This window comes from Solenopsis invicta, chromosome 3 (assembly GCF_016802725.1).
Source record: "Solenopsis invicta isolate M01_SB chromosome 3, UNIL_Sinv_3.0, whole genome shotgun sequence".
Taxonomy (NCBI): Eukaryota; Metazoa; Arthropoda; class Insecta; order Hymenoptera; family Formicidae; genus Solenopsis; species Solenopsis invicta.
In genome coordinates this window covers 33,844-61,580 of record NC_052666.1, presented here as the reverse complement: position 1 = coordinate 61,580, position 27,737 = coordinate 33,844, and the positions used below count along the sequence as shown (strand labels likewise).

At 33.8% G+C, this 27,737-nt stretch overlaps 3 protein-coding genes across 4 annotated transcripts; 2 read left to right on the top strand and 1 right to left on the bottom strand.

Annotated features, from left to right (window-relative positions):
- Window positions 1-1,298: 1,298 nt before the first annotated feature.
- On the bottom strand, window positions 1,299-4,237 carry LOC105203291 (asparagine synthetase domain-containing protein 1). The gene is made up of 5 exons (XM_011172066.3): window positions 3,846-4,237; window positions 3,396-3,596; window positions 2,253-3,185; window positions 1,737-2,149; window positions 1,299-1,658 (listed from the first exon to the last, which is right to left on the bottom strand). Exons 1-5 carry the CDS (start codon window positions 3,903-3,905, stop codon window positions 1,484-1,486), a joined length of 1,782 nt encoding a protein of 593 aa, XP_011170368.1. The 5' UTR covers window positions 3,906-4,237; the 3' UTR covers window positions 1,299-1,483.
- A 360-nt stretch (window positions 4,238-4,597) lies between these two features.
- LOC105203307 (CCR4-NOT transcription complex subunit 10-B) lies at window positions 4,598-10,377 on the top strand. Its single transcript, XM_039446607.1, has 10 exons — window positions 4,598-5,472; window positions 5,674-5,999; window positions 6,490-6,596; window positions 7,059-7,210; window positions 7,654-7,853; window positions 8,036-8,318; window positions 8,397-8,744; window positions 9,178-9,287; window positions 9,742-9,820; window positions 10,096-10,377. The coding sequence occupies exons 1-10, from the start codon at window positions 5,067-5,069 to the stop codon at window positions 10,149-10,151; spliced, it is 2,067 nt and encodes a 688-aa protein (XP_039302541.1). The 5' UTR covers window positions 4,598-5,066; the 3' UTR covers window positions 10,152-10,377.
- A 199-nt stretch (window positions 10,378-10,576) lies between these two features.
- LOC105203306 (la-related protein 6) lies at window positions 10,577-19,488 on the top strand. Of its 2 annotated transcripts, none has more exons than XM_039446609.1 (4): window positions 10,577-12,451; window positions 14,655-14,979; window positions 18,079-18,324; window positions 18,880-19,488. In XM_039446609.1, the coding sequence occupies exons 1-4, from the start codon at window positions 11,669-11,671 to the stop codon at window positions 19,179-19,181; spliced, it is 1,656 nt and encodes a 551-aa protein (XP_039302543.1). In that variant the 5' UTR covers window positions 10,577-11,668; the 3' UTR covers window positions 19,182-19,488. The 2 variants fall into 2 exon arrangements, with proteins under 2 accessions (XP_039302543.1, XP_039302542.1); XM_039446608.1 differs by having other exon boundaries at window positions 18,868-19,488.
- Window positions 19,489-27,737: the final 8,249 nt, after the last annotated feature.

The following is a 27,737-nucleotide window of genomic DNA, read 5'->3' as shown; positions in this document are numbered from 1 at the left end:
ACGTTCGCCTATCGATGAGCAAGTTTACATTCCAAAAACCATCGAAGAAAAAGTGTTGCAACTATAATGAACACGACTGTACACCCAAGGACTTTGATTCTGTCCATGGGGAAATTTTCCAAACTGAAAAGTCGCTATCTTTCTACATACTTACAGTTCATGATTAACATAATGATTAGAGCTTATTGGTCGTTACGTTAATCATGAACTGTAAGTATGTAGAAAGTGGTGACTTCTCAGTTTGGAAAATTTCCCCATGGACAGAGGCTGCGTTCCGATATACACTGCAAGTACTGAAAATCTATAGTTCATGTTACGTATACTATAGATTTTCAGTACTGGCAGTGAATTTCGGAACGCAGCCAGAATCAAAGTCCTTAGGTGTACACCCAAGGACTTTGATTCTGTCCATGGGGAAATTTTCCAAACTAAGAAGTCGCTATCTTTCTACATACTTACAGTTCATGATTAACGCAACGACCAATAGTCATTTTATTAATCATGAACTGCGAGTATGTAGAAAGTGGTGACTTCTCAGTTTGGAAAATTTCCCCATGGACAGAATCAAAGTCTTTGGGTGTATATACAAATAAAAAGCAACAGAAACGGGAAATAAATTTTGCAACTTTTGATTGGTTCATAAATATTTTTTGCCACCTTCCGGGTGGTTGAAAACTACTTTCATTGTGCAATAGGCTTAAGGAAATTGATTGGTCCACTTTTTTTAAATCTACTAAAGTTGAATTTAAAACCCACTGTATTCGAATTTCGAAAGCATTTTACATTATCTTCTTTTCGTGGGTATCGAGTGTAAACAGGTTAAAACAAATATGCAAAACAAAAATAAAAAATTGATTATTTTACAATAAAAAATATTTTAGAGATAATTAAAGTCAATACAAGTTGATCACGTAAACGTGTTTGTAATTACGTATTTAATGAATTCTCTATAATTTCGTTACATATTCTTATTAGAAGTTGAAAGTTGTTATATTTTTTAAGCTATTCATGAGAGCAGCAAGTTTTCTTGTTTACGATATCTATGTGTTTTAAAAATAAATGAAAGTGTGTACGCACACACGCACACATACAAAAAAGGTATATAAAATTATTAAAAAATTAAAAAAAAAAAGATAAAAAATAGGAATACACGTGCCCCGTACAAAAGATTTAATATTAAAAACTAATATTAAAAGCTAACTAATCAACTTACAGTTATTAACCACACTTATAAATTGGCTCTTATAGTTAGCTTTTGATATCAAATCTTTTGTATGGGGTGTGTATACTTGGTGCCATTTCTTCAACTTTTTTTAAAATGATAATTATTTTATGTTTTTATGTATGTATATAAAAACTCTTAGCAAAAGTACAGCTGCCACAATAGAAATGACAGAGACGCTCTTTTTGCTTAATTAAAAAATGACTACGGTATACAACGTTATTACGGGGACTTTATCTTTTCTGACGAAACTTGCGCGCTTCACAACCTCTTCGATACATCGTTAGCATTTTCTTTACTATCTGCAATTCGCGAGCCAAACTGAAAAGCTCTTTTAGGAAAGTTGGCCGTACATCGAAAACCGATCTTGCAGGCTAGCAAACGTAATAGTAATTTATCTCCCAATCCACATGGCATTTTCTCGGTTGGATAACATCTGTCAATGATAGAATCATTCATATTACAGTCAGAAATTAATCACTAATCGTTTATCGTTATTTATATTTAAATTTACCTCTCCCATGGTTTTATACGTTGCACATATTGTACCAAATTTTCATCCAGATATGGCAAACGGGACTGTTTTCCGTGATCGGAAACGATCCGGTCGTCCCGACCTAAATTTCTTTCGGAAATCCTAGCTAATTCGATATTTAATTCTCGCACCAGGGCATCCCATCCTTTATGTTTCAATATAGTTCTATGCCTCATATATCCACCGAATAATTCATCGGCGCCAATACCTAAAAGCAATACCCTACACGGCGACTCGTACGCTTCGTTAAGTGGGTAGAGAAGGCCTTTCGCTCGGCTCGCAAACCACATAGCGCACCCTAGACTTTCATCCAGAATCGTACATAATGGATGCAGTAAATCAGAAATTCGCGACGCACGATACTGTTGCAGTTCCACTTGCGCGACGTTACACTGAAATAAGTATTCAGAAAAGTCAGAAAAATCAGGTTCCACCTGATCTTTTCCTCTTTTTTTTCTTTTTACGACAAAAATATCTCAAACATAGACACTGTACTTGTATAAAATTCCATTTCCTGTTGGGACAAATTTGCAACAATTCGGAATAAGTTTGTCGTCCTGTTTTTCTATCTGGCACATCATATTTCTGCGTTACATTCCCCATTTCGCTGTTGGTGGCGTGACTCGTGTTTTGGTTTCTGCTCGCCGGTCTTTCGAACGCAACATTAATGAGATCGATACTTTCATCTTCCGGAACGTACTTATCAGCAATCGCTGTTAAAATTGCCGAATCTAGGCCACCAGAAAACAATATACCTATCTTGGAATGAGCGCAAGCGACACTTTCGCCGCTTAGCGCGATCTTTACGCAGTCCTTGCAATAATTTGGTTTCTTCTTTATTCTAATTTTCACAGATTGATGCAACAAATCCATTAAACGTTCAACTCTTTCATTTACCTCTCGATTTTTCAACAGATATCGCAATACCTCGTTAAAATCTTTATTACATGGTACATTTTCGAGATATTCCACATCTTTTGGATCGGGATGTAGATGCAGATTCGTCAATGTCGACCGACAGGTGTCCCATATAGTCTCTTTAATATCGATATCTACTTTTAAATTTGTTTCCAATACCTCGATAACATCTGTAAACCTCAAGTCGGGTTCTTTCCACGGATAACATGCCAAATTTATCCGCGATATATTTAAATTCATTGCAAAGATACCTATAGCTGGTAACTCTACAATTTCTTCAATTCTTTTATTCGCAACCGAAGCTAAAGTCAACGAATTGGTCTTGTTATCTACTTTTAAAAGCAAACTGTGCCGTCCGATAATATCTCGTCCAAAGTATAACGTATCGCTCGACTTTTGATAATATACTAAACAATAAGGGCCTTGAATTTTTCGAAGCACAGACACAATATCCGTAGTCGATTGTAATTCAGCTAGGAGGACATTTGTGTCGCAAACATCGTCTTTCGCCTGAAACAAACATTAGTATCGTATAAGTCGTTCAAGTTTGTCACACAGTTTCTCACATGTGTTTGGAGAGAGACAGAAAGAGAGAGAGAGAGACCCAAAAAGTTTGGTATTTTTAAGTAAATAGTACAAGCTCAGCTTCACCAATCTTTATGCTTATACACTAGGATTTTATGGACACTACATTAAATTACAAACATATGATTTACATACCAAACAACCTGAAAAAACATCTCCGTTCCAAAGTAACAAATTATCATCGTCATCCAAACTTGGCTGCGTCGTAACGTTTGATCCTTGCATCCATAACACAGCGGCAGCGAAATGTCCATGCCAGTTCTGATTCAATGTCAAATGTTTCTCCATTAAGTAATCTGGACCTCGAGCGGCTATTACATCTTTGCAAATATTCCACTATGACAGATCGAATGAATAAATATATTAGGAGAAGGGAATGAGACAGACGATTTAATTATATATAGTTGTTCATTATAATTAAAAAATATGAGCCTAATTTCATCAAAATCAGAAATGGGGTGAGGAGGTCTAAATAATTAGTTAATTTTGTTTTCATTTAAAAAACTTGCACGTTTGAAAATCTTGGGATTTGATCAAATCTTGTATTATAAATTTTAACGCCAAAAACTGGTTACATGACTGTACCTGCTTGGCGAATTCAGAATCCTGCCCAGGTTGATGTATAGAACAAAATATTCCACACATTGTGACGCCACGCTGGCACAAGTAAAACCGCAATACTATAGTATTATTATTGCGAAATAGATAATAACATAATACATAAAATTGTAAAAATGAGATTGGAAACAAAAGTTTAATTCAACCGATTTTAACAGATTCTAATCTGCAGCAATTATGTCAATCGCATCACTGTCAAGTTGTTCATATATCAATAATATTTTGTTTAGATTGTTAGATTAATTTTTTAAACACAGTAACAAAATATACGCAAGTATCAATAGTAAATCAAGATAATTGCTTTCATTCTACAGAGGGCTGACCGGGCTGACTGATTGAATTTTGAGCGTTCCGAGCATTCCGAGCAATCCGAGCATGAGCAGCATATATGTAAAGCCCGTATCAGACTACGCATTGAAGATTGAGATTGAAGATGAAAGATTAAAATTTGACCAATCAAAACAAGGAAATTTTAACTCCTTTTATTTTGATTGGCCAAAGCTCAATCTTTAATCTTTAATCTTTAATCTTCAATTTTCAATGCGTAGTCTGATACGGGCTTAAGGGTTGGTTTATAATAGTCCTTACCGTAAGAAATTTACCAATCATAGTCGACTTTCTTCTATAAATCGAACATGATTGGTCAATTTCTTAAGGTTAGAGCTATTATAAACCAACTTTAATATTCCACTCGTACTATTCGCAATGAATTTCGGAACGCAACTTGTATCGTGTTTGTGATTTAAATTTAGGTTAAGATACGGGAGTATTCCACTCATTTTGGTGTTGTTCCGGTATTTCCGATCATTTCCGATATGACTGGAGTTCGGTAGGATGGACGCAATTTTGTAATACTTTTTTTTTCTCGAACGAAAATCAAGCTTCTTCAAAATTATTCGAAAACAAAATCGGAAAATAAAAAGAACAAATGAGATTCAAATTTGATCTTTCGTACGCATCATTATTAGCAAATTATAATTAATTGCTTTCGTCGAGACAGCGGTATTTAAATTTTTATGTGTTAACGTGTACTAAATACATGAAAAATAAGACTACGTATATAATATATACGAACATGTAGGAATTGGATCGGAAGTGCGAAAGATCCATAATTAACGTATATATGTACATACAGGATATCGTCGAGAAGTTTGTTATATAGCGCGCATAGGTTAGGTTACCGTCATTATGAGCGAAATTTCAGAAACACAGAGCAAAGACAGTGGCTCTGTTATAACTGAACAAGAACGTGAGTTGGCACAGAATATACTGTCGGAGTTTCAAAACGGCTCCTACGTCTCGTGCTTGACATATTTGAACAAGTTGGAGTGCCTTCGGCCGACTGATCTCAAAGTTACGCATAACAAAGTCGTGGTGGAATATTATAAAAGTGACTTGAAAAAAACTGAGCTGACACGAAAGAGTTTGAACGCTATATGCGGTCAGATATCAATGACGGATTCTAACGAGACTATCGACGACGTCGAGAAGTGTGTTATGAGATATAACCAAGCTGTTTTATTATATCACACTAAGCAATATAGTGCTGCGCTTCAAATTATGACTAGGCTGTTTGCCTTTATCGAACCAATGGGTATGTACATATGGGCCTTGAAACAGAAAATTTTTCAAAGTTGGATGTAATTTTATAGCAACGGAAAGTTAATTTGGATATATGCGAAGAAAGGAACGATTACAAAAAATGCAAAATTAAACGTAGAGCTTTTATTTAATCATATCGTATACCTGGCTTATTTTGATTTCGAATTAATACGCATGTCTCTTCTTATTGTAGAGGAAACTTTAGCGCATAAAGTTTGTTTGCTACTGATAGAGTTATATATAGTAACGGAGCAACCGGATGCAGCACTGTCGATATTAAATTACGTGGAGAGTCAATTTATATCCACCGACAGTTCCAAGATATCTGCTATTGACAAGGATGGAATAATGAAATCCATTAAAGAGCAAAGGGAGCAAAAGAAAGATATAGTTGGCGATGCAGCGACGGATGCATTTAAGATTAAACTTTTGAAATATAAAGCCAGAATATATCTCCTAACTCATCAACTGAAACTCTGTAAAAAAGAATGGAAGACATTAGTTTCATTGGGCATAGTGGTAGTATTACAATTATAACAGTGTATATAATTATTATACACACACATATATATATATATTTACACACAAAAACACACGAGTAACGTCACTACTGCTATCTCAACTGTTATTTCGATTGATTTTTAGATAAATTTCATCTACATTTTATTCACAATCCATATCTCAATTTTAATAGGATAACATTGTTTGACACTTTAAAAAATCTCAAAGTTTAACGTTGCCAATGTTACATAATTAAACTGCAAATTTAAGTTTGATTAATTTTGTGAATGTCAGTTTTCAAAAACATCCAAAGAGAAATATATGCATCCGTGTGTATCACGTGTATGTGTACATAGCTATAACTATACAATTTTACACACGTGTACACATACACGTACATGCATTCTATTTTAAACGTTGGAGATATCGTATCCATCTTTCGTCAAGCATATTTTTAAGACGATCTGACGATGTACTGTTACTCATTAAGCTACTTTATTATTTTCAGAATACATCGACCATTTTTTTGAAGGCTAATTTGGAATATTTACGAGGAAATTACGATAAGGCAATGCAATTTTTGAATTCTAAAATGAAAGAAAATTTAGATTTTAAGTATGTTATACATATTATAACTAAATTAAATACAAATGCATGAGACAAAACCAAAAATTTGTAAATATTCTTCAAGTTTGTTGTACATCAATTGAAACAAATTGAAATAATTCTATCTGCCTCGAACACTTTTGCTTTCTTTTAAACAATATGATTAATACGATATATGATAGCTGTGTTGCTATGTTTAATATTCAATATAGGAAGGTATTACAACGAAGGTATTACGAGGAGACGAGTAGATTTACATAAATGAAAAAAATTCATCAATTTCATACATATGTATGGAGCAACTGAAAAATCTATTGTATTTTTTCAGCTCCCCATACATATGTGTGAAAATAAATTAGAATCTGTAAAAATACCTTTTTGTTTAAAATAAGTAAAAATGTTCCAAGCAGATAAACTTGGTTCGCTTGATTTTAAAACACATTTGTGTGCGTATTAATATATGGTTTATAGATTACGTGGGGAATCTTTGGATGTTTTGTTTTATAACAATATGGCATGCCTATATCTCGCAATGGGCAAGCCGACTTTGGCTTGTTCTTATCTTCAGAGAGCTTTACACGCGAATGACTGCGCGTTGAAGAGCACGCAGGTCAAAGACTCTGGTAATTTCTACAATTATTACACGTAAATCAAACATGCGTCTCCTTTGGATCTTTTTACTTATTTTTGTTTTTCAAATACATTGTTTTTATGTAGATATTACTTTTTTTCCATCTTTTGGTTTCAAATTTTATATATATATATATGTGTGTGTGTGTGTGTGTGTGTGTGTGTGTACACACACACACACACACACACACACACACACACACACTTGATACAAAAAGATATAAAATACGAAAAATAAGAATGTAATTACTTGATATTTGATTAAAATCAACTGAGCACTGAGCAGAGAACAGAGACATATCGAAGTGGACACATGGATATAAACACATTTATAGTAACAAAGTACCGAGCTAATTGTACCTTTGGCACTGTTTTAAAATTGTATTCATACACAATTAATAACTATGTCAATGTTAAAAAATGAAAACTTGTACAGATTCTTTATCTTCTCAACCATTGTACACGCTCGGTGGTGATAAACATTCCGAGTTAATGTACAGTTTGGGTGTATCATTCTTGTACGCTGGTAAAGCGTCAAAAGCCTTTGATTGCTTCACAGATGTGGCACAAAGAGTATGCAATAATCCTAAACTCTTGCTCAGAATGGCAGAATGTTGTATCTACAATCATAAATGTGTAAGTTTTTACGTCCGATATCGATTCTACTTTCAAATTATATTCTTTTAGTCGTGACCAACATTTTAGAAATATTAATTATTGTTACAGTTGTAATGTTTAATGAATATGTAAAACAAAATCGCATATTCTATCTAATGTATTTACATAATAATACAATCGTACATTGTCTATTTTTTTAGTCAAACGAAGTCGATTTCAACATTTCGAAACGGTGTAAAGATTTGGTGCAGAAAGTTATGGGTTCTGGTATTCATAAAAAAATCATATTACCTACGTCTCTTTCAAAGGATATTAAATATCATTCGGAAGGGCTATCCTACGCAATTCCACAACCAACATTGGAATTTGGATATCTATGTTTGAAGAATGCATTATTTTTACTTTCAAACACCAACGAGTCAAACGTACCTGTAACAACCATGGCGAATTCAGTGTCATTATCGTTATCTGGTCACAATTTAGGTATATATACACGTATGTGTGGATTTTAATTTACTACATATAATATTACGAATAATGTACTTGATATAATTATTTTAGGCATCCAACATGTAACGTTAACGTCACAAGCTACAGCTATCGAATCTTTCAATTTGAAAATTAGTGTCTTGGCTGCTAGCGCTTATGTCTCCTTGTGTCTCGGAGATTACATATTTTCGCTCGAATATGCAAAAACTCTGTTAAGTTTTAACAAGTTACCCGGAGCATATAAATTGCTAGGCAACTTGTATGCTGCAGAAAGTTTAATATTTATGGACAAAATTAGTGAAGCACTCGAGTATCTTAAGCTAGAAAATCTTCAAGATTTAAATACATTTATGTCTGTGTCAGAAATTCAGGAGAAGGATAAGGAAAAAGCAGAGGAAATCGTGGTAAAGCCTGTAAAAGGTAAATTTCTAAAATTATATTACTGTAAAAAGCAAATTTATAAAATGATATTAGAGTGCTTGGAAAATTAAAAAGAGAAAATAAGAATATTTTCATCATTTATTGGGTTAATTTTCTATTTTTACTTATATTTTAGTTAAGTCGAATCATTTAATTGATTTGTGATATTTCGATGGTTCCTTTATTGAAAGATAACTTTCAACTTACAAGTTCATTGACAATTATTTAAAAAAGAAGGATAACAATTTCCAAATTTTTAAAATTAACTTTCGAAAAACCAATTTTAGTTTTTGCAAATATTTTTATTCGCATGCTTTCGCGAAACTCTTCTTTTTTTTAAATCATTTTTGGGGGATTTTTAATAATATTTAGCGTTAGTAATAATGTTTCAATAATATTTCGAAAATAATTTTTTTATCGTTTTGAATTGTAGCTTGGTATCCTACGACAGTTTCTACAGGCATTGCTGTGATACGTTACAACTTGGCTGTGGCTTATGCCATACGAGGCGAACTAGACAAATCTGGAGAAATCTTAAAACAAGCAAGTATATTTATATCAAAATTAATACACATATATATCTGTCAAATATCGCTAAATAGATATAATTTTATATATACGTGCGCGCGCGCGTGTGTGTGCGTGTGTGCGTGTGTGCGCGGGTACATATACGTGTATAAATTATTATAGCCCTTTAACGTTTCGCGATATTTGGCAAAAATAATTAAGTACAGTGTTCTGGTTGAAACTTTTACATCTTGGATCCGTTTGAAGGATAAAGGGATTAAGTTAGGATCAACAATAAGATTAATCACACACAGGGTGTAACGATACTGACGATTAATATCGTAATGACAGATTCTTTGGAAGATTTTAATTTTAACGATAAATTCTTAAATCTTCCAAATAATCTATCATTAAAATATTTATCGTCGGTCGTGTAATAACCCATATATATATATATCACATTATTTCTATGAATTAATTTTTATTTCAGATATGGATGTCAAAAGAACCAGATTGTGATATACCTATACAAGTGATAATGTTGGCCCTGTATATAGAGCTACAATTAGGTAATATCTTTTTACAATATTATAAATATAAATTTGAAACTAGGAGTAACGAGTCTCTTTTAATTTACTCGTATCTCTTATTTGTGTCAAATTAGTCCAAATCGTTTATTTTTGAAATTGATCGGAGCAAGATAAAAACTTTTTTCGCGTGAAGATACTTTTCTTAGTTGTATGTATTGTTTCAATGTTTTAAAAGCAGTGTAGTACACCGTAGATACATTCTCGTCAAATATTATGCCTAATTATGAAGTATATTTTATATTTTCCAATTCCAGATCATGCTGACGTTTCCAAATCAATAATAAAACAACATTGTCCACAATATCGTTAGTAATTAACATCAATCTATTGACTTGGATTATAAGCGTATCAATATTTAAGTATTCTCAATTTGTAGCAAAAATATCAATTTTTTATATCTTTTCTCGTGATTAGAATATTAAAATATTTATCTTTGTATAGCCACGCTGTAATACTTTTATATGCAAAAGAAAGATCAATGTACATAGGAAAATGTGTTAAAGTTATATCTTAAAGTAAAATATCACACATGTATACTTGATCATATTTATTGAAACGATGGAAAAAATATCAATACGTATAAGTGAGTAATTTAAATGGTTTACTCCCACACGTTTTTCACTCTCCCCCCTTCGTTGATACGTCTCGAGTCGAGACCAAGGTTATCACCCTCCGTCTCTTTCAAAGTAACCCGCGCGGGTTGAGGTGCGCAGTGGCGCGCAATCACCGGCATCGACAGTCACGTGCAGCGCAATGCGCGAGGGGCCGGAAGAGCGAAAAGGGGCCTAAAGGAATTTAAAGGAGTCTGAAGGGAGACTGCTGGAGGGGGGAGGGAGGCTTCGAGTAGCCCGAGGAGTTTCAGAGATCTCCTCGCCGAAGAATCGCGAATCCTTTCGTTTCGACGACTCACAGAACTCGAATCACTTTGTCCTTCATGGCCATATATGTGGCCGGCCGGACTTGACCTATATATTATTATGCTATTGGCGTACAGATATGCGCGATGCGCGTCGTTTGCGAATGTACCCGCAGGGCCTTACCGAGGTTAGGTCTGGTTAACGATAATCCGTCGTCGTAACTGTCGTAAGTCCTTCCTGCCTACAGTGACCGCCAATTGTGTGCGATAAAACGCAAATCTTTAACGTTCTACGATAGAGATGAGATGACTAGCGATGGGATTCGGATATCGATATATTATATTTTTACCATTAAAATTTGTAAAAACTAATTGCTTCAATTTTTGATTATTTAAACTGTTGGCGTGCATGCATACTGTACATGTATGCACGTATGTATGTACGCATAATGATATACGTACGTATATCGAGTAACCGAGATAATTTCGTATATAGGTACTTACACCTATTGTATTATACTAACTCCCTTTCCTTCGCTCAAGGTTCAGTTCGAATGCCCTTCGGTCGTTCGCCGAATGTCTCATTCTTGACCGGTATTTAAGAAGGCCACGAGACATTGCAGCTCTGCCACGCATCGAACTTGGCCGGCAGACACTCGGCCGCGGCTATAAAACGGATCGCGCGCAGAGTGGAAGGTCAGTGAGCGACGAGTACTCTATTCGTGTAAACTAAATTTCCATCCTTGTGTCTCGAATCGCAATTCTCTATTACAACTCTTACGATATTTGTATGAAAACGTATTTGTATGTCAGAAAGAAGAAAAGAATTTAACAATGGCATATATACGTATACTCGATTCATATTTTTGATGTAAAAGAATTAATAACACGTTCAAAGGAAGAATATGATAGTTAAAGTCGCCAACTAATCAAAGAGTTGTTCCATCCGCTTGTTCAACTTTTATAAAAATATGGAGATTCAAGTATCAAACGTCGACTCGAAGGAGCAGATTGACGATTCGCTAGTCTCGTCTTCACGCATGAAAAAATCGGAAACGAAGGATAGTATTTCATCCATAGATAGCGACTTGAGTCTTTCCTTCGACGCGAGAAGAGGTTTTAAGAGCGACGAGGCTGACTCGTCGGACTCGTCGAACGATAACGAGATCAGGTCCTTCAAGTCCCATCGGGTAAAAGAGATCGATATCGAACGAGATTCGGGCGCAGACTCTCTGGATGACGTTACATTGAAAGAAGTGGAAAAACAGAAACAAATAGGTGTATCGTCGGAATCACCAACGGTATCGATGGTCGAGACAACGACCAACGATTTCGCGATGCCGGATGACGAGTTAGCTGACAAAATATGTGCTCAGGTGGAATATTATTTTTCCGACGAAAATATCACAAAGGATGCGTTCCTACTGAAACATGTGAAAAGAAACAAAGAGGGCTACGTATCTCTTAAATTGATATCTAGCTTCAAAAAGGTCAAGCACCTCAGTAGAGATTGGAGAGTGGTTGGAGCAGCTTTAACGAGGTCTAAGAAACTCGAGCTTAATCCACAAGGGATTAAACTGCGTAGAGTGGATCCTTTACCACTTTTCGATCAGACAGCTCCTTCTAGAACGATTTTAGTAGTCGGCTTACCGAAAGAGAAATTAGCAGTCGAGTCTGTCGCAGAGATTTTTAAGCCCTGCGGTGAGATAGCGCTGATAAGAGTGCTCAAACCTGGACGTCCCGTTCCTCCCGAGGTAAAACGTTTCTTTAATCGGGCGGGCGCGCCTCGATGCGAATTTATTAGCTCGGAGTAAACGCGATAACATTTTTCTTTTTTTCGGGTTTACTCTTTTCTATCGCAACGCGATATTTACTCAAATCTTTTTTTCTATTTACGCATTCTCAAACATAGTTTTAATCATACTCATCGATACGTACGATAGATTTAAATATAATTAGATTACATTGAATTCGCAAAAACACGCGTTTTCATTTTAAATCGCTTATAATTCGAAAAGTATTCGTTTGCAGAAACAGAAAAGAATTTCAGAATCTTTCCTTTGGTTAAGGAAAAATTACAGTGAATTGATTGAAGAATATGTTTGCGAATTTCGATGGCTTAATATCTCTAGAGATTTTTTTCTATTTTATGTATAATGATGTGGCACAGAGTATATAATTTTGAAAAATTACATTGTTATTGTGCTGCCCTTCTCTCTTTCTCTCTCTTTTTTGTTAATATATTTTTTGACTGGTTTTTTATAATCTCGAGAATACAAGTTAAAAACGTCTATAAAAGAATGTAAATCAGAAGACTAATAATTGGCGATAGAAAAATTAATTTAATTCCTAGTATCGCGACTCGATTCAAGTCAAATTATCGTATATTACCGCGGCGACCGAATCCAACAGACCGGAACGTTGATAATAACTAAGGATAACTCGGATAATTCTTGTTTATCATATTTCCACCGTGTCGTTCGTCGAATTTTCCATAATTGCATTCTGCCGTGCCATAATCGTGATTACCTACCACTGTGACGTAATAAACGTTCATTACAATCAACTTGATAACAAGCTAGAATTGATCCGTAATAAAATATGTAAGGATTCTACTGCGATACTAGATTAATCGAGCGGATCAGTCGTTACGCGTTAGTCGTTAAGATATTCGCCAAACAAGATATTCTTACATATATGCAGGCTTGGGTAGTAACTAATTAAAAAGTTAAAAGTTAAATAAAAAGTTAATAACATTTAACTTAATTTTAAATGCATTAATTTTTAATTTTAATTAGTTATTTTTAAACATTAACTTATTAACTTTTTTCTACGTTAATTTTTTTATCTGTATAAATGACAGTATAATATATCGGTACCATCCTCAGCACATGTAGAACGAATGTCTACTGCAGGGTTTACTATTGGTACGAATATTGGTTGTTGACTTACGAGGAAAGTTAACTGATCATTTTGAAATAATGTTTTTATTAAAATTTACTAATTACTTAAATAACGATAAATTTTTTTAATAGGTTTATATTTTATCGATATATCATAAATATATATTTTACATTATATAAAATTAAATTTTTAATAATTTAATCGTAAAATGTAAAAATTGTAAAAGAATACATGACTATATAAAAAACAATATTTCTTCTTTATTTCATATAAATTTAAATTTTAAATAAAACAATTTAAATTTATTTAATAATTTATATTATAATTGTTTTGTTATTTAAAATACTGTAATTTAAAAAAATTATGATACTTATTTAATAATTTTATATAAATAATGTTTTTCAAAATTAACTTTTATTTTAACTTGAGTTAATTTAATCATAATCTAACTTTAACCGAATTAATTTTTTATTTATATAACTTTTAACGTAACTAAATTAATTTTATGCACCATCAACTTTAATTTAGTTAAAAATATTTATTAACTTAACTCTGCATATGTGATACGTCGTTTCATGTATTGCATTAATATTTTTAGGTGTTTTGTCTTTTTTTCTTTATAAAATTAACTTTTTGAAAAATACATCATACTATCAGTAAGAAATGCATTATCACGTACAATTAACTAAAATTGAAATTTTCTTTTATAATTTGTAGAAATTAAATGCAAACATACTTTAACATGTCGTATTTATAATTTTGATATTTCGATATAAGTATGTTATCGATATAAGTGTTTAGAAAATTTATCTCTTCAAAGTTTTGAAAAGATAAATTTTTTATTTTTATTTAAAAAAGAATCTTAAGAAATTATCTTTTTGTAACGTTTCAAAGTAGATATCTCTCTTGACGTAAATTAATATACACATAATGTATATTTGCGCGGATGTTAACAAATCTCGCTTTGCATTAATGTTTCTAATATTTGATAACAGAGGTGCAACGATCAAAATGAGAAAATTTGGCAATAAAATTTTGGCAATTGTTATGTAGGTGCGACAGGCAATCGCCAAAAGGCCAGAATTGACCTCCATCGAAGAGTGCGCCATGGTCGAGTTCACGGACTCGGCCTCCGCACGAATCGCTACGCAAATGGCCTTGGGTGACGCGAAAATATTTGAATTACGTCACTCGGTTGACAAAAAGAAGAAGCAGCCTACGAAGAAATGTACTCTCAGTAAAATAGCGAGAGAAGACAATCACAATTCGTCCAGTTGTCCCAGTGGATCCGAACCTGAGGATGGGAGACTAAGACTCAAGAGAGGCTTTCAGGCGTATCCGATGTATCACGTTCATAATACGAATTATCCCTTTCAAGGTATCATATCGTTTGTACACTACGTAGAATATTTACAGACCAACCGTTTTAACCGTTGATCTTTTCATCGATTTTTTCTTGATTTTTTTCTCGTCAAATATTTTATTGTTTCGTTATTTTTTCTTTTGACTTTTGATATTAGATTTTACTGACAAGGGAAGGATCAGGTGAGTCACCCTGGGATTTTGATCCCAATTTTTTTAGTTATCTTGGAGACGAAAAAAAAGTTTACGTCTCCCGGCGTTTGATCGAATAGGCCTTAGTTTTGAAATAATAAATTTGTGAAAATTGGCCATACCGCGACGCGTTATATGAGTCTTCCCGATAACTGTTTTCCCAACCAGTGTAATCGGCTCCGTGCGTTAGGTGCTTGCTTCACAATCGTAAGATCCGGGTTCGCTTCCGGATGTGTGCAATATTTTTTTTTTTAATAAGTGTATTTATTTATCTTGATGATATTGATATAGTATGCAAATTTCTAAAATAAAAAATTTAATTTAATATCACTTTATAAACATTAATTTAAATTTAATTTGAATTCAAGTAATAATATTTGAAATAATAAATAGCTAGTAATAATAATAATAAATTTAACACTGGTATTCTTTTTCTACGATTAATTATTTTAAAAACTAGAATTTTAAAATACTGTTAATATTATTTCCAATTAAATTTTAAATTAAACAATTTGAAAATTTAGATACGTTGCCTTTATATGTTATCTATTTCAAATAACTTATATATTATTATTATTATTACTTATTTATTATTTCAATTATTATTACTTGAATTCAAATTAAATTTAAATTAATATTTAGAAAGTGATATTAAATTAAATTTTCTATTTTAGAAATTTGCATACTAGATCAATATCATCAAGATAAATACACTTATGAAAAAAAAAATATTGCATACATCCGGGAGCGAACCCGGATCTTACGATTGTGAAGCAAGCACCTAAAGTGTCAGGCTGGAGTCCCATGGATGCGGAACGTGCGCAATGCGGAATTGGCGGAACACTCGTGATTGGTCCAATCAGTTTTACGTTCGTTCCGCCGAATTTTATCCGCAAGTTTTTACTTTATGCGCAACGCTCCTGATGCTAAATAGCGCAATGTAATTTGGAGCCAAATGATAGGTGAAATAGGTTCGCGAATAACGTTTTGTTTAACAATAATAGGTCCAACTAATGCCAATAGTTTTTCAAATAGTTGATGTGGCATTCTAAAATAATCTAGATATTTTTCTGTGCCTTTGGCCACCATTTCCTTAACAAGATTATCGCTTGCTCCTTGTTGCAATCTCCTTTCAGTGTTAAATATAGGTCGCACCCAAAATTGTCGTTTTCTTTTATTTTTTTCATTTGTAATTGCAATGTTGTATAATACATATAATTTTGAAATCTTGCGGCGTAGCTCCTGCTTTTTAAATGCACACGTACATTTATTTAAAGAGTTTATTAATAAACCAATAATTAAATGTAACTTTTCCGACTTCATAATTAATAATAATTGTTTTTTACGGAGTGTTAATTGACACGTAGTTATTCGCCGTAGTTATTCGTCAATTGTGACCGGTATATGATGGAGTTTTTCAACTTTGATGTACATGTATATGCGATTCCGATCCGCAGAAGTTCGAATGCCTATGTCCCATGCTGCGGAAAATGCGGAAACGTAATCTGCGCGAGCCAATAATATACACTGATTTTGATAGATACAATGGAAAGATCTATAGGAAAAATATTGCGATTGGCAGATGACAATTACGCATCCGCGAGTTCCGCTCCATGGGACATAGGGAAATATAATTCAGCGGAACGTTCTTGACGGAATATTTGTAGGACCAATCACGAGCGTTCCGCCAATTCCGCATTGCGCACGTTTCGCATCCATGGAACTCCAGCCTCACACTATGTATTGCGGATGCGGATCGGATTGGGATTGCGGATCGCGAATTAGAATGCAGCAAATAGAAAGTCATCTATTCTACGATTCACAATCCGGATCTGAAGCTGCCTCGCTTTGATTGGCTGCATTCTAATTCGCGATTCGCAATTCCAATCCGATCCGCATCCGCAATACATAGTGGGACACGGGCTTAACGCACGGAGCCGACTGCACTGGTTGGGAAAACAGTTACCGGGAAGGCTCATATGGCGCGCCGCGGTATGGCCAATTTTCACAAATTTATTATTTTGAAACTAAGGCCTATGCGATCAAACGCCGGGAGACGTAAACTATTTTTTCGTCTTTAGAGTAACTAAAAAAATTAGGATCAAAATCCCAGAGTGACTCACCTGATCCTCTCCTTGTGAGATTCAATCTTAAATAAATAAATTTTAGCAAAAAGAAATTGTTCTCTCTCTCTCTCTCTCGCTCTCCTTCTCTCTTTTGTGCGCGTAGAAAGGTCTGTATATAAGTAATAGTAATAGTAATAATTAAAAAGACAATTAGTATTTCAGCTTTCTCATCAAAGAAAAATACGATCAATTTCTGTGTTAAATTTCTGTTATTAATATTTATAATTGCTGCAATACATCTTTCTGTTTCATCGTTATTCGAGTTGTTTTAAGTTAGCCAAAAGTTATAAATGGCTTATCGATGAAATTAAATGAGAGGAGGAAAGGAAAGAGAACACATGTTGTTTGTCTCAATCATCCCTCGTAGCAATTTAAATTATCGCGAGACTGCTGCAAGATTTGCAGCAAGTAACGTTATGATCTGCTTCCTCATTCTGCTCAAGTCCTTTGAAAGATTCTGTAAAGTAGATTCTTCCAAAAAAAAATTTGCAAGAATTGCAGCATTCTGTTTATCAGACTCCTATTAGCTGGAAGAATCTACTGCAATTAAATTCGATTTCTACAGTAATTATCTACAAATAGAGTTTATTTGTATGTTATCGCACAGATCTTTCTGACAGATTATCAGCAGGACCATATTGAAAATAATCTTTGACACATCTGACTCAATTTTGCTGCATTTAACTGCACGCGGATTCTACCAGACTCTGCTCTGCAGAAATTGTTACTAGGGATGATTAAACTTTTTAATCAACGACGTCTCGTATAAAACAATCAACCGTGTCTTATTATAACAGGACCATCATCGCCGGACACATGCTTATCCCGTAAGCTCTCTTCTTGCTCTATATCTAGTTCCGAGAACGGTTTTATATTTCGGCGTCTCTCTTCCTGTTCCGGTTCTGGTTCCGGTTCCAGCTCGGATTCCGGTAGACGTTATTCCACCTGTTCGTCTGGTTCCGAAGCAGCTTTTCTTTGTTCAAGTTACTCAAATAATTTATATCATCATGAAAATCGTCCTTACTCTTGCTGTTCAGCTACAGGTTAGTAATCGTACGTACACCCAAGGACTTTGATTCTGTCCATGGGGAAATTTTTCAAACTGAGAAGTCACCACTTTCTACATACTCGCAGTTCATGATTAATAAAACGACTAGAGCTTATTGGTCGTTACGTTAATTATGAACTGTAAGTATGTAGAAAGATAGCGACTTCTCAGTTTGGAAAATTTCCCCATGGACAGAATCAAAGTCCTTGGGTGTACAATATCGTTTGGATGGAATTGTCGATTGTAGGGACAATCACTTTTTGTGAAGCATTCCGTCGCGTAGATTGTTTTAACTGTTAGTAAATATTAAAGTACGTCTCAGTAAAAATTTTTTTAGGACTTTTTATATAATTTTGTTATTTTAAATATATGAAAATTTTTGAATTTGAACAAATTCTTGAATTTTTTTAAATTAAAAAAATTTTTTTTTAATTATAGAATGAGAAACCATAAAAATCAGATTTAACACACAAAGATTTTTCTAGAAAAAATTTAGTTTATTTTTTTACTTATAATGTATGGGTTTGTCATTTATCAGGTTCTCCAATAGGTTCTCCAATGGAATGCCGAGGAAGCTGCTACATCATAAATCGTCGCGGATCGGCTGATTATGGATCGTCATCGAGAAGGTTTTCGACCTACAGTCGTGATTTTGACGCGAATATCAGGAGATCATCCCTATGCTCTTCGAACTCGGAACAAAATGTGTTCTGTCGATCGAGAAGCAACAACAGCATCACGATGATGCATGTGCCTGAGAATGTAACGAGAATGCCAGCAGGACCCGATGGCACTCGTGGTTTTTTTGGTCGTTCCACAAGAATATCAGCTTCTATAGAACCTATTCATTGAATAATATTAAAAAGATTCGCTTCTAGCGATTGGACTTAAAGTCCAAAAGACACGTTAGTGTACAGTATCGATTGATGCTCTAGCATTGGCAAAGGCGAGCAAAATCAAGTCAATGCACAGTGGTTTCACATCTTACAAAAGTTAACCAAAATTTTTGTTTTTTAATAGTCAAATGGCGATAATTAGAATAATTTTGCTGTATATTATATCGAAGGATTGTAGAACATCGCCGAGAGCATTTTTATCTTTCCTTGTTAAAAAAATATTGAAAATAAACAACATCTTAAGCTGTTCTTTCTCTACTAGATTTTAAGCATTTTTTAAGTTTCTGGAATTTTTCCTATTTTTTTTAGATATCCCTGGTAGAAATATCCTCGGCAGCGCCACGATATTGACTAGCGTCATACTATTTTGCTACGCCATGTCTACTTGAACAAATCTGACATGATCTACAAGAAATTCTGTCTCCCGCATGATATGAGAGCCTGATATGAAAATATTAAAATTTCGTTTATTTCTAATTAATCGCCATTCTTTTTATTGGCATTTATAATAAAATTTACGAAAAAATCCGACATGGTCAATAATAAATCTAGTCTCGCGCTTTTTATAAAAGTAGCTTAGAATTTGCACCAGGCTAGTTTTTTGGTAGGTAGCACCAGGCCAGTTCGTCGCCAGCGGCACGTTAGTCGCTCGACAGTAAAGTCACTAGATTTATTATAAAGTACCGCAATCATTCCGCCATTTTGGCTCCAACATGCGGCACATTTAAAACGTGCATATGTGTATAAATGTATTTAAATAAGAAAGAAAATCATAAATTATATAAATTAATTTTATTTACAATGGTTCTTATTCACATATGATTTTATTGCAACGCTTTTACTACTATATGTGTTCAATATGCGTTATATATGCGTATTCTATATGCGTTAATATTAATATATTTCTTTTTAAGGTAAAATGGATGCGTGCTATAATAAATGTTTTGATAAGTTTAAAAACATTATAGTGGCATGATGGCACAAAGTCTGTACGACAATTATTTAAAAACATTTCAATAAAGTCTAAAGGTTTTAATTTATTCAAAATTAGGCATGTTTTTAAACGTTTAATATTGTTTTATTTCTCATAGTACAACAATAACACAACAGATCTAACGCATCTCACGGTGTTTCACGATAAATAATTGCACTTAATGTGTAGATACATACACCCAAGGACTTTGATTCTGTCCATGGGGAAATTTTTCAAACTGAGAAGTCGCTATCTTTCTACATACTTACAGTTCATGATTAACGTAACGACCAATAAGCTCTAGTCGTTTCATTAATCATGAACTGCGAGTATGTAGAAAGTGGTGACTTCTCAGTTTGGAAAATTTTTCCATGGATAGAATCAAAGTCCTTAAGGGTACATTATAAAAGTGTGCACTCTTTACACTTTCCATTTTGGCTCCAAATCCTTATACATTGAGTCTTATGAATTGCGGTACTTTATTAATCTAGTGACTTTAGCTCGATAGCGCCTAACAACGCTACTGGACAAAACGTGACGTTGCTGCCGAAGCGCTTGCAAGTTGCTATGCTAGCTCCTTATAGGCTTTTAGCCTCGATCATTAATTTAAGGCATGGATAATAAGACAAGTGTCTAATTTATCAATTGGTCAATCGTATTATATGCTGTAAATGCGGCTTTTATAGAGCAAAATTACATTTGAGAATAATGCGATTGTATAAATCGATGAATTAAGAACTCATTATTACAAATGTGATAACAACATTATAGCAATACAAAAATCTTATTATTTAAACATTACATGAAACATAAAATAAAATAATTTTAAACTATTGCAGATACATTGAATTTACTTTAATAAACGTATCATAATAATATTTATAAAATATTTTAAGCAATATTACTAAAACGTTTTTTAAAATTATTTGAAAATATCACATTATTTAGGTAATGTTTTAAAAACATTTTTGTAATATTGTAACAAACGTTGTAAATTTAATATTTAGAACAACATTACTAAAACATTTTATAAATATTCGTAAATATCACATTATTTAGGTACCGTTTTGGAAACATTTTTACAACCCTTTACGGAAATGGACTATTGTAACTATTAGTAAAGCTATTAATAAAACTATTGGATTATTCGTCATAGTTTTTTTGCGGATTATTGGGACAAACTATTTCACAGAACTATTGAAAAATTATTTGAGCCTAATAGTCACTACGATTTATATAGTCATATAAAATATGTATTGATAAATCAATAAATTAAACGTAATAAATTATAGTTTCCAAAAAAATATTTCTTCTTTTTCGTTCAAAAGGATTAAATAAAGATTAAATCTGAATTAAACATTTCTGTAAAAAATTTAATAACAATACAAATTGTTATTTTTACATGTAGAAATATAAAAATTTATGTGGAACAGCGAACCACATATACATCACATTAAAAAAAAAAAAATGAGAGCAAAATTCGTCTTGAGGTTACAACAATTAGTTCCTGAAAGTTTCATTGAAGTGCGATTTAAAATGACGGTCACGGTGACGCCTAGATATAATGCCTGTGGCACTCGACTCACGAGAAAATCTCCCGCGGCATGGCCACCTAGTGGAAGCCGCGCAAGTCGCGAAGGCGCAAAGACTGGCGTCGCGAAAAAATTTTGAGACCATAGACATAGTACAAAGTCTATGTTTGAGACTTAAAACCAAAGTAAATCGCTCGATTTTTGAGAGCAGCGTAATATGTTTTTACGTGTAAAATAACTATTAATAATTGAATGTCTTGGATTTTAACCGTATTCGGTATTTCTAAAATGATTTATAAATGTTTTTCATTTCATAAATAATATATGTTTTTAATAAACCTTTAATTAGCTATACCGAATGTGTATAAAATACGTTTATTATTCGTTTAAATATTGCTGCAATAAAAACGTATAAAATACGTTCCGTATTATACATACGTAATAAGAACGATTATTATAAACGTATATTGCACTAACGTATAAAAACCGTTTTACATATCTGCCACACCTATACCTGTTTTATACCATACTTGCGTTTAATAAACGTATAAAACAATCCAGTTCTTATTGGGTTTATTGTGAATAGTCGACTAATAATCATTTATATATTAACTTTCATAATCAGGTTATTTTGAATAATCACCAGCACACTATTAAAAGTAGTGTGCTGGTGATTATTCCAAATAACCTGATTATGAAATCAATAATCATTCCATAAAATTTCCATAAGGGACATTTATAAAAACGTTGAAAAAATATTTGGAACAACATTATTGAAACGTTTTTTTAACATTCGGAATTTTCACATTAGTAGATAATGTTTTAAAAACATGTATACAATATTATAGTACAATACAACGTTGATAAAAGTCACAAGAAGTCAATGTTTCAAAACGTTTATCTAATGTTCTTTGCTTACTGGGCTGTGATATTGCCTTTATCAGCACGTGTGAAAATAATGTGTTGATTCTCTTTTACAAATCTTTTACACGATTTTATTCAATTGTTAATTATGTGGCTGTTATGGTTGTTTAGAGCAGGATTGTATTGTAAATGCTTAATGACATGCCTAATTGGAATGGTACGATTCCTAATATTTAATTGTTGATAAAGTATTCAAAGACTCTCAAGATTTAACACAAACTAAACAGCTAAAACAGGCTAGTGAGAGTCAGCGCGGGTCTAAGAGCGCAAAACACAATCAGTGTTCAAATAGTTATTTATTCATAATGAATTAGAAGTATCGAACGTTTCGGCTCTCTTTGGAGCCCTCTTCAGCGAAATTACAAAAAGAAAAAAATTATTTTAATCGTCATCTTCAACGCAATTACAAGTGGAAGCTATTCTAATCGTCATCAGTCCGTTACCGGGAATTAAATGAGTCACCAACGGTTTTGCCAAATCAGCCGTGGAAGCATTGCCCGTTGTCGTGTCAGTGAAATTGACAATTTTCTAAACAACCATCGTGTTCTTGGTAGCTGACATTACTATAATTAATGTTTTTTTATTTTTAAAATTTTTTAAAAAATATGTGACTCACCCATTGGTACTGATGACGACCAGTGAAGCGTTGGATAACTTTGTCCATAGGAAGCGAAATTCGCCTGTCAAAGTATACGTTTGAATTTTCTGTAATGCCGCGTGCTTACTATCTCACGCAATAACGTATACTGACCAAATCTTCGTTCGAACATCTTACCATCGCCGAGGAAGTCAAATAAACGAGAGAGAGCAAACAATAATAGATACATAGATACGTAAATATGAACGGAGAAATCATTTGATACAAAACAAAATAAATTAGCGGACAACAATTAACAATGTCAGAATTATCAAATTAAAAATAAAATTACAGACTTAACGTGAATTGGAGGCAAAGAGATTAATATAATTAAAATCAACGTAGTGAATTAGCGATGAGACGACTGTTGCTAGTAAATAAAACTTATCTGTTACAGTCTTTTTAATAGTGAGAGGTATGCGTGATGTAGAAATTCAGTATCCCTTTGTAAATTGAAGCTATTTGTAATTGGATGTGTAGCATTTCTGATGTTAACCGCCTGTCCAAAACTCGCTCTTATCCAAGATTTTAATATTCTCCCAGTCAAAGTTGTGATTAAGATTAATTCTGTGTTCCGTGATGACCGAATGGTTGTTCGCATTACGTCTAATATCATTGCAATGTTCTATGGCTCTTGTTTTTAATCTCCTGCTAGTTTGTCCTACATAGGACGCATCGCAGTCTTTGCCCATGATCTTATACACTACATTTTTCTTAAGATTATTCGGGAGAACGTCTTTTTGAACTTTAATGAATTTGCTCAATTTATTGAGACTAAAAAAGCCAGATTTATGTTGAATTTGTTCGTGAAATATTTGAACTTGTCAGAAATTGTAGGAACATATGGCAATAAGAACCATGGAGATTTTTTATTTTTGGTGTCGGTATTATTGTTAGTGTCTGTATGTTTGCTTTGATTAATTAAATGTTTAATGCGGCTATTAATTGTCTCAAAAATAAATCCAGTAGGATAGTCATTCATAAAAAGGGTATTTACGATAAGCTCAAAATTCTTTCTGTGGAATTTAGGATCTGACAATAAAAATGCTCTGTCAACCATGCCCAAAATTGTTCCTTTTTTCTGTGATAAAGGGTGGGCTGATAAAAAGTTCAGGTATCTCCCTGAAAATGTGGGTTTATGATACCAATCAAAAATTAAGGAATCTTCGTATTTTATCATAGTGATGTCTAGAAAGTTTATTTTATCTCCCCCTATTTCCAATGTAAATTGCATCCGCGGATGAAAGGAATTGAACGTACTTAAAGTAAGATTAATTAAATTATCTGGGACAGCCATCACTATGTCATCCACATATCTAAAATAAAGAGGTAGATGTATTCCAATTTTGTTTAAAGCCCAGTGTTCAAGGTCCTGCATGACGAGGTGACGAGGTGCTATAACGGGTGACAACGGAGAACCCATGGGGGTATCAAATTTCTGTTTATAAAATTCATTTCCAAAGCTAAAATAAGTTGAATCTAAAACAAATTTTATCTCTGTTAAAAATTCTTGTTCAAGAATGTTACAAGATTTACTAAGAAACATCCACCTATTAGAGATGCTTGTTAAAGCTAAGTCTATGGGGATGTTCGTGAATAGTGATATAACATCCAACAAAATCAACCTGTAATCAGGACTTAGATGTCTGCCTTTCAATTTTTTAACTAATTGAAAACTGTTGTTAATCTTACTTGAAGGCTCCGGAATGTTTTTTGAAATAATCTTATGCAGCAAAGTGGCTAAACCATATAGAGGGCTATCAATTGACGACACTATTATTCTATATGGAATTCCGGGTTTGTGAACCTTCGGGAGACCGTATGCCCTTGGGAGATTGCCGTCGCTGCTTTCTTATAAGCAGACTCCGTGATGTATTTATTTTTCTTCCACCTCATCAACAACTCATGAGCGCCTCTGGTCAAGGAGCTAGTCGGATCTTTTTTAATATTTTGATATGTGTCCTGATCTTGGAGCATTAGTAACATTTTTTGTTTGTAACTTTCTCTATCGAGAGCGACGGTGATGTTCCTCTTGTCCGCCTTAGTGAAAATTAAATCTGGGTTATCCTGTAAAAATTTTTTAGTAATTTTTGTTAAAAAACTGAAGGTGTTAGTGGTTGCATTATTTAGTTTTGGTGAGGAAAAAATATTGTTAATAAGTGGAATCGATAAATTTCTGATGTTTAGGCGCTGATCAGGACTCATCTTGTGTAAATTATTTTCAATATTTTTTATATGTTCAAGGATAGCGTTTTTTCTGTCGTACACCGATAAAGAAAAGTTTTCACCGAATTGTAAGAGAGTCTGTATTTCTTTTAAAATGTTGATAGATGATAGATTCAACATCCATTTGTCTCTAATGTTTGTGAGAGAGGAATTGTTTACTTGGTCAATAAACTTTTTTGGATCAACGAAAACTTCTATACTCCGCAATTGAGAGGTACGAGGTGTGTTCAAAAAGTATCGCGAATTTTGAATTTTCGCGGGTTACGTATATTCGAATTTCGATCTTTTTGTGGCGTTATGTTGGTACTCATGTCTCTCACTTATGCCGACAAGCTCGGCCATTTTGAATGTTCACTTAATTGTTGACAGCTGCTTTGCTTGCACGTGTTTTGGATCGTCTTCGATTTTTACCTATTCAAAAAAATGGATCAAAGAACCTGTATCAAATTTTGTGTGAAAAACGAAATTAAGTGCGCGGATGCATTCCGAATGTTGACTGTGGCATACGGAGAAGCTACCTTGGACCGAAGCAACGTTTATCGGTGGTACAAAATGTTCTCAGAAGGCCGAGAAGATGTGAACGACGAAGAGCGTGCCGGACGCCTGAGCACTTCAACAACAGACGAAAAAATTAATGAAGTGGAGAAAATGGTATTGGCCAATCGTCGAATCACCGTTAGAGAAGTTGCTGAGGACCTAAACATATCGATTGGCTCGTGCCATTCGATTTTTATCAATGATTTGGGCATGAGACGGGTCGCCGCGAAATTCGTACCAAAATTGCTCAATTGCGACCAAAAACAGCATCGCATGAACATTGCTAATGAGATGTTGGACTCTGTCCGCGACGACCCAAATTTGCTCCAGAGGGTCATAACTGGTGACGAATCGTGGGTTTATGGTTATGACGTGGAAACCAAAGCTCAATCATCTCAATGGAAGCTGCCGCACGAACCAAGACCGAAAAAAGCGCGCCAAGTTCGGTCGAATGTGAAAGTTTTGCTGACAGTTTTCTTCGATTGCAGGGGCGTGGTGCATCATGAGTTCTTGCCACAGGGTAGAACGGTCAATAAGGAATATTACCTGCAAGTTATGCGCAATTTGCGCGAAGCAATCCGCCAGAAACGCCCGGATTTGTGGAAGAACAAAAATTGGCTTTTGCACCACGATAACGCCCCTGCTCACACATCGTTGCTTGTGCGCGACTTTTTGGCCAAAAACAACACACTAATGATGCCGCAGCCACCGTATTCCCCAGATCTGGCTCCCTGTGACTTTTTCTTGTTCCCTAAACTGAAGAGGCCCATGAAAGGACGACGTTACGCTACGCTTGACGAGATAAAGACGGCATCGAAGGAGGAGCTGAACAAGATAAAAAAAAATGATTTTTTGAAGTGCTTCGAAGATTGGAAAAACCGTTGGCACAAGTGTATAATATCTCATGGGGATTACTTTGAAGGGGACAAAATAGATATTCATGAATAAATAAATAATTTTTGAAAAAACACAAAATTCGCGATACTTTTTGAACACACCTCGTATTAGTACTCGGTTGTATTGAGAACTCCGTTTTGCATGAAGTATCTTCCCCACTAGTGTACGAACAATAATAATTGATCGGTTTAATTTTTTTCAGCATCCGTCTGTCATTCTTAAGGACCAGCTAATTTAATTTTTGGTTTAATTTATCATGTTCATGTTTTAGATGAGAACGAAAAGTGGCCTCTTGTTTATTGAAAAAGGAATAACAAATATTTGCCGAAACATGTCGCAAGATTTGTCTTCTGAGGTGAAAGATTTATTGTTGAGAATAGTTGACAGATTTATAAGCATCATTTAATTCTATTTTCAAAGTTCTTCCAATAATTTGATTAGTTAAGTAATTTTATTTGTGTAAAGACCGATGATGAAAGAAGCTGAGCTTATGATTCACAATAAACAGTAAATGTGGTGGAGTAATGTTATTCTTAACGCACGCTCTAATAAATCTTATCCGGATTGTATTCTTAATGATGTTCTTTTGGTGTTTTATCCAACGCTTCATACAGTTAACTGCGATAATGCCAAACGTTATACATATAAAATTAAAGAAAGACGAAAATCTATGATATTGACGCATTTTTCAGCCAGCGTAAATTTAAAACAACGTATTCAAAGACTCTCAAGATTTAACACAAAATAAACAGCTAAAACAGGCTAGTGAGAGTCAGCGCGGGTATA